We start from the raw sequence: 8,240 nt of genomic DNA, 5'->3' as shown, positions 1-8,240 counted from the left end.
TTTATTTATTTTCAGTTACACAGTCAGTGCTGAAGATAACCTATGCAGTTCTCCACAGCTTGGATAGTCGTCCTTAGAAAAATGTAACATGGGTTTGTCTTCCTCTAAAAGAAAACAAACGATTTATTCTCTGAAATCTACCTTTTGCAGTACAGTTTCTGCTGAGTGTAAATTAATGTTTGGAGTTTTCTTGTAGCCTTCAACTGATAGTTTCAGCCAGAACATTTACATTTATTTCTTGTACTGATGGAGTCCTTCTGTGTGGGGGTGCTTTTGTAATTCACTTCTCTTCTGTGTAAGCCCTGATGAGTTTATCATAGAATGAACTGCAAATCTATTTACACAATGCAAATCCACTTCTTGACAAATTAAAAAGAAACTCTTGTGTAATATCTAACTATAATTTTTTTCTTATAATTGTACAATTGTAGAACTAGTCAATACTTAAATTATGGGGTGGGGAAAGATTGTATCTGTTACTTACTAACTAACCCTGGACAGAGGGTTGGAAGGAGAATGTTTCTGGGGTTTGTATGGATATCCCCTAACTATGGGTTCCTGCAATGGATGGTACTTGTTTCAGATTGTTCTTGATTATATTGCTTACTGTTCATAACAATTCACATGCAGTATCCAAGGTATCTCTTATTTTTCTGAAATTTAGTCATTACTAGCAATAACACAAATATGATTTTTCCAGAAAATACAGAATCTAATCGCTTGGAAAATAATCATTAATACACAGTTCATTTATGCAAATTGTGGCTGGACATCTGAGTCTTATTATTATCAGTTGGATACCTTGAATTCAGTATTTATCCACAGTTGTAGTCCAAGTAAGTACTAGATACCACTTTCAACTATTGATATCATTTGTTTACAGGCTTTGAAAATTCTCTTTCTTTCACTATATCAGTCTCTTGTCCATGCGATGCAAAATCAACATCAAATCTCTTAGCTATGTTTCTACATTTGATGCACAAGCTCTTCATAGGATTTGTAAGAATTTGCCAAATCCCTATGACAAAAGAGAATTCTTTATAAATATTGGTTAGTTAGTATTTCTACTGTATTCTCTTGTTATTTTCTTATCTCACGTTTGCAAACTATATGCAATAAATTCAGTTAATGATACACACTTGACTTGCATAGCATACATCAGAACTTTATAGTCATAAACCAATGTTATGAAAACAATGTTATAATTCAGTTAAATATTATCCAAAGACACACCGGGTTGAAAGTCGCTGCTTCATAGAAGCCATGTTTCATTTAACTGTAGATTTGGAAAGTGACGTTCTGAAAAAGTCTTTCAGAGATGTGTGGAAACACTGATTTTTCAAAGATATTTTATGACAAATAATAGACAGATCGCAGCAAATATTTTTCTGAGTGAAAGCTTAGATAGTAGCGTAGCCCATGAACAACTTCATAATTTTTTGTACATTATACTGTGTTGCTCTGGCAGATATTCAGTCACCTGCAGAAAGTGAATGCCAATGTAGTGATGGCTCCTCTACTCCATCTGGGGAGCTGTGTGTTTTCACCAACTGGTGTGGAGGCAGCAGTGATGAGGGACAAGGTAAGTGTCAGTGTGCTTTAGTATAAGTGTGATACAGTTTGATAACTCAACATGGCAGTGGTGGGAACTGGGGGTGGGATTTTTCATGTTAAAAAAGTATTTGGGAATTCTGCTCCCTGTCTCTCCTTTTTCTTCTGATTTTCTAAGTCTCTATTTCTTCTTTCAATTTATTTCTTCCTGCTTCAATTTCAGCCTATATACGACACCTCTTTCATAAAGCTGATATTATGTGGCAAAGTGAGTGTCTCATTATCCATTTACAATTCAGAGGAAATTTAACAAGAATTACTGTTTTCTTAATACATGATAAAATTGTTTGCTGAAATTCAGGCTTCATAAAATGTATCTGGATCAAGGTATAAGAAAATAAAACAGAATACTTGTAAATGGAGTCAATAATGTAAAGAAAAATGATTTTTTTTTCTTCCTAGAAAGAAGGGGAGAAATTTTCTTGAATTTATGAACTGATAGTCCTAGCTTAATCTTGTAACATTAAGCGACTATGAATATGATTGCTGCTGTTTTCCTGAAGGGAATCTAAGCAATGAAAATGCATTTGAACTGATATTGTCTGGGTAAATTTGCATCAGAAATCTACTATTTCAGAACACTGTAACACAAAATTGTTCTGCAAATGATTTCATATGATGCATTAGATAGTCCTGCTCTCTGAGGATCCTTGTTCTGGGGTTCAAAGAGCTTGGATTTGTTGAGACTTCTAATTTTAATTAAAAGCTTATCTAAGTTCTCTCATTCACCATGTAACAAAGAAAGGTATTTTATTTGTTGGATTCTGGGGGCTTAGTTTTAAATTTAAAGTAGATGATCTTTAGATGTACCTGTGTTTATCTGTGCACACATATTAATTAGAACACGTTAATAATCAGTGCATTCAGCTGATATCTGGGAGAAAGAACAGCAACTTAAATCCAGATTCCTCAAGTTATGATTGTGTGCGCAGATACCTGTGATTTTTCTTTGACATGACTTTTATCCAAATAGAATCCAGATATATGTTAAGAACCAGAGTCTAGAAACAACTCTAGGATACTTGGTTTTAGTTCCTTTGCAAATAAGACAATAGTTAACGCTGTTTTGTGTATTAATACACTCTGCGACTTTACTGTGTTGCACTAAAACACTTTAATCTCACTGGCTGAAAATTAGGCCTGTTGAATCCCCTGATGTGTGACTAACATATCTCAAGTTAGTATATCAATTCCGCAAGAAATAGTTATATTTGCCCTACATAGCTTGAAGTAAGTCCTCGTTTTAGTCTTCGTTTTTCTTTGAAAAAACATTTCTACTAGGCAACACTCAGTATTATGCTTGTAGAATATGCAGCAAGATATGCATTCTTTTATTAACTTTTATGGAAGCTTTTTACGCATTTGTTAACTAAATACTGCTACATACAAATACTTAAAATGAAAGTAGAATAGATTTCTCCATAGTTCACTTTACAAAAGCAGTATCTTATGGGCTGTGTGCAAGACCTAAATACCAAATAATGTTGTATTTAAACTAAGGATGAGGAAGAAGTGTGGAACTAGGTTCTGAGTGACTGACTGTGGATTCTGGGGCTGCTTGGATAATGGTCTGGATCACTCCAGGACAGAAGTTAGCTGTCAAACGTGAAGAGAGAGATCAGGGTGTCAGTTTGAACTCTCACCCTGCTTCTACTCTCTCTTCTGATTCAAGATTTCTGCAAAGTTATTTTTCTACTTAAATTCAGCTCTGCAATCTTACGTTCATGACAGGTCCCTGCTGTTTTCTTTGTGCTCTGCTCAGTTTTAAAGATGTTTCTGCACTGAAAATGTATCAAAGATGGAATTTCAGATGATGCATTTTTGTTGTCATTTTGGCTTTCGGATGTGGCTTATTTGTGCTTTGCCACAGCATTGGAAAAGGAGTGGAATAAGTCCTATGGTCTCATTTATTTATTTGTTTATTGAAAACTGAACTGCTATTGCAAAATATTCACTATAAATATTTGTGTATTTTATATATATCTATTAATATATATAAACAACTACTCTTAAAAATATTTTGCCCTCCCAAGTGATATTTTATATACAGATACAGCTGGAATAGAACCTTGTTTTTGTGAGACCTGTTTTTTTGTTTTTTTTTTTTTTTTCTTAGAGATTATTTTAAAAAATTGTTTTATTAACAGGGAATTCTGAAAAAAAAAATAGGTAAAACATCCCACGTGTTTCTTCCTTCTGGCATTTTTCTTTTTAAGCAGTGACTTTATCTTTGTTAATTTATCTCCAAGCTAATTTACATTGTTTTTCTTTCAAGATAGATTTTCTGTAAAAGTTAATATTCTCTTGATATCTTGAAAATTAATCAAGAATGATCAAGGAGTTTTTACTGAAAATGATACTGTTCTTACTATTTTGCACATCTTGTTTTCTTTTAATGTTTTTATTTCAGCTATGAGAAAATTCCTGAGAGAATATTGAACATGATTTTGTGTATTTCTTGTAATGTGAAGCAGATATGCCTCAGCAGTGTGTGTGCTTTTGATGAACCACTAACGTGCTTCAGCCACTTAAAGAGCTAAAGAATAAAAGCAGCAATAAAATGTTGGTTGATGAATCAGCCAGTCTGCACATTAACTTGAGTCTGCAATGCTTATGTGAATTATATCTATTTTCCTCTCTCTCACCTTATAATTAACTGTTGCTGTAAGCTGATGTGAATATGAAAGCTATGAAATTGCACATCATAGTGTGACTATAAATGCTGCAGTTGCAACTTTATTTAAAATGATTGGTGAAGTGTGTTAATATTATAGAATAGACCAAAACCATTTACAAGGGCCTGGAGTGAGCACTAATTTTCAAGGGAGCGTGAAGGCGATGTAGCTCTTGTGTCTAACCAGAATCCTGCTTAGAAATCAGATCATTACCGTAGCTTTCTCTGTTGTGTTCAAGCAAAAGCAGATGAACTAATTTTTTTTGCCTTTTTGTTTAGGGTAAAGCTGCAATAAGCTTGCTCTTTACAGATGCATCTAATTAGACTTTTTTTTTTTTTTTTTTTAATCTTTACACCATTACAAGAAGTGCTTCCAGGAGAGTAGGGCAGGGCAGTCCAGCCAGTTGGGCACAATGTAATTTTCCTTCATGTTCGATGCAAGGACTATCTGAAATCAAAGGACAAACAAATCTCTCTTTCTCTCCTAGGAATAAAATATGTATTGAGCCTCATACCCACCTCAGAGAGTTGAGTATGAGTAGCAAGTGATGGTAAGAATGCATCTTTCTGTTTCTGGTTTTGAGGTTTGAATTTGCTTGAGTTTAGGTTCCCCCAGTGAAAATTGTGATTTTGAAAATGATCTCTGCAAAGCTCTTCAAGAAGAGAATTTACAGCTTGGATGGATTAGAAGAAATGGTCAATCTAGTGTGGGACCACCATACTCTGACCACAGTGGGAATGACACTGGTAAGAACTCTCATGTTCTTTGGAGGAACCATGGGCTTTTACAAATTATTTACTGCTCTATATTATTTGTTTAAAATTACTACTTTCTTGATAGCTGAGTTGAGTTCTGACACATTTTTTTCTGAGATAAAATAGAAAGTTCTTGCCCAAGTTTTTAGGTGTTTATAATCACAATAGCCTAGAATTCCAGGAAAAAGTATATCATAAGTAATCAGTCATCAAGAGTCACATTTATCTGCCTCAGTGACATTTAGATGTTATGGAGATATCAGGTGACAATGTAAATCTTGATAGCTGCAAACTTTAGAAACTAGCATTGGGTCCCCTACTTTGAGATGTATTTACATTTCTTCTTGGATTTTTTTTTTTTTTTGGAGTTCCCAGAGTGCATGTATGTATGTATCTATGATCAACATTATTTTTCGTAATATTTTGAGGGAAAGTGACTGACTGGTTCTGGGAATGGGAAAAGCTTCCATAGCCTGTTTGAGCCAACTCCTTTAAATTCTATTACATTTTCACTTTGTATCAAAGACCATCCCTCTACTAAGTAATTCATTGTCCCTGTACACAGAGAAATTGTCCCTCATGCTAGTCCACATGCCCATTTAACTCTGTTTTCCAAAATCTTGGTTCTTCCTTCTGTAGTATATAATTTTCTTCATATTTTTTTTAACTGACTTAAGCCAATTATTAGCTTTTGGGCTTACAACCCAAACTGCTTAATTCTCTTCTCCACATTTTCCTTTATTGCCTTTCCCTCCCCCAACATCCACCCCCACTCACTTTTCATGTGCACAATAACGGTTTGGCAGTCCTCAGACCATGCACAGGAAGGCAGGCATGCAATGTTGGAGAGTATACAACAACAAAATTTTCTACATTATCATTGTGAGGTTGACTAGCCTAGGGCTTTTTCACCTCACTTCCAAACTGCTATAACCTGGCAATGTGGAAATTGTACTGTTCTGAAGCAAGTGGCACATTTTTATAAGGTACAAACTAGTTAAAAAATGTTACACATAACAATGAATGTGAATTGCAGATTTGCAGGTGAATGGATGGGAAACTTTCTGTTTTGAAATCAACAAAAATAAAATTGCACAGAACTTTAAATACTTTTTGTACAAAAGCAAAACAACAACAAAACACTGTTATTCTCCACGTTTTTTTTCTACAGCTGAAAATTTTCATGATGCTCTGTAATTAGGAAATTTTACCCATGTGAAGCATTTCTGACAACCTTTTGCTTACATAGCATATAACAACATTCTGCTACATGTACTATTTTTCTTTTTTTCTGAAAATAGGGCTCTTTTCCAATAAATGTTGATAGCATAAAAATCTTAATTCTTACCAAAGATTTTCATAAACTTATGTAATTTTTATTTTAAGTGTGATTTGTAAAACACTTGATCTTTAAAATAATAACAGGTCTTCTCATCAAGAAACAGGTAGAAGATAAACACAGTGTAATAAAAATCTATTAAACTTCTGTATAAAATCAAAAATAATTAACCAGGCAATAATATTGCCCTAGCTGAAGTTTCTTGGGTCCCTTCTTTCTTGGTAGTATATTGCACCAAGAGGTAGCAAAGATCTGGAAGATATTCTTGCCTATATCCAATAGAAGTTTAAACTTATCTTGTGAAGAATTGGTGGAGAGTGGGAAACTTAACTTATTCAGATACCCAAAGCCAGCAAAAGATTGAGAACCATCAGCTTCAAATGTCTGTAAAGGGGTCAGAGCTGTTAGTCATTTATATATTGCCAGTTACTTGTTCAGGGTACTTGGTCACCATTGTAGCTGTCAGGTCTAAATTGGCCTGTAACCATATCTATCTCTTGTTTTGATCAGATGACAGAAATCTTCAATACTTGGGCCTACTCAGCTTGATGAGAGGCTGTGCACACAGACCTGTAGACTGAATAACTATGGAGAATGAAATGTGTTAAGTTGTTTCAGTTTTCTACATGGTGAATGGCTAAACTATACTTTCATTTCCTGTGAGTGCTGATTCTAATCTCTTTATGACAACTATTCAAGTTTTCCCACTGCTGGAGACTTAACAGACTATGTAATCTTGCTGTGTGTTCTTGCATAAAGACCAGGAAAGATATTGTATGGTGACAATTGAGCCCCATGACAGAGTATTAAAGGGAGGAGTTCCTGCCATCATGATGAGTAATTGCAAACACATTAGCAGAAGAGCAAAGATCACTTGGTAGTTGTAACTCCTTTGAAAGCTTATGTAATCATTTACTAGAACCCAGTTGGTTCTCTTTAGCTTTGTTTCTCCTCATGGTTCTTATTTGCACTGATAATATAGTTGAACAGATTAGTGACAACAACTTTCAAAATCAAAACCAGCAAAAACACTAATTAGTTTTTTAATAATTGAAGCTTGTTATCTGTGCAGAGTTTTAATGTAAAATTACTGTTCAAAGAATTTCTTAAAATTACTATTTCTATCCCATCTGTGTAAGACTTAGACTTCCTGTGGTAGGTGAAATCTGATTTTGTTTAAAAGGTTTAAATGCATTTATCTTCAGGAACCAAAAGAAAAAAAAATCAATATAATGGAAGTGAAAAATTGATGAAATAAATTGGTGTCAGGGAGAGGGTCCTAGTCCACTAATCCACCATCTGTTGTGAGTAGGAAGAATATCCTTGTGGCTGGCAGGCTCCAAAAGTGTTGACTGAATAGTCATGAAAGTTCTAAAATCTAGGGGAGTGCAGCCACTGCACTGTTAGCAAGTTGCAAAATGTTTTCTGGGGTGTGGGGCGAGAGTATAGGGGAATTGTTCAGCTGCCTCTAGTACTGAGCTGGTCTTATGGTCCTTTGTCAATGACTTTCTGCTTGCACTCAAGGATGAGAGGTCAAGGTGGGTGGTTTTATAAATGAATTACTTAAACATTTTAGCATAGTCTCTTTGTTTCTGTAGATGTCTTTGGGACTATTTTTTTTTTATTTCAATCCCAGTTTTCTTTTACTCCTTTCCTTTACATATTAATATTAAAAGGCAACAATTTACCTGACATTTTGGTGTTTGGGAAGGATGAGAGAAGGGAAAGGAGGGAAAAAAAAATAAAAAAAATAAAAAGGTTAAATGTTTTCTTTCCTCCCTTCCTTCTACTATAATAGTCCTCCCTTTTTTTTTCCTCCATTTCTTCAACTATAACACCTAACATCTCTGAAATCTTCCA

General features: G+C 34.4%; 1 protein-coding gene across 2 annotated transcripts in view; it reads left to right on the top strand.

Annotated features, from left to right (window-relative positions):
* The first annotated feature begins 1,218 nt into the window (after nucleotides 1–1,218).
* The window catches only part of MALRD1 (MAM and LDL receptor class A domain containing 1), a 263,083-nt gene continuing 256,061 nt past the window's right edge, over nucleotides 1,219–8,240 (top strand). For both annotated transcript variants that reach the window (XM_066991641.1, XM_066991640.1), the window contains exons 1-2: nucleotides 1,219–1,582; nucleotides 4,892–5,032. In XM_066991641.1, the coding sequence (XP_066847742.1) occupies nucleotides 1,420–1,582; nucleotides 4,892–5,032 (304 nt within the window). In that variant the 5' untranslated portion in view covers nucleotides 1,219–1,419. The remainder of the gene's footprint in view (nucleotides 1,583–4,891; nucleotides 5,033–8,240) is intronic.

The sequence above is a fragment of the Anser cygnoides genome, chromosome 2, assembly GCF_040182565.1.
Source record: "Anser cygnoides isolate HZ-2024a breed goose chromosome 2, Taihu_goose_T2T_genome, whole genome shotgun sequence".
Taxonomy (NCBI): Eukaryota; Metazoa; Chordata; class Aves; order Anseriformes; family Anatidae; genus Anser; species Anser cygnoides.
This window is presented reverse-complemented; position numbering and strand designations above follow the sequence as displayed.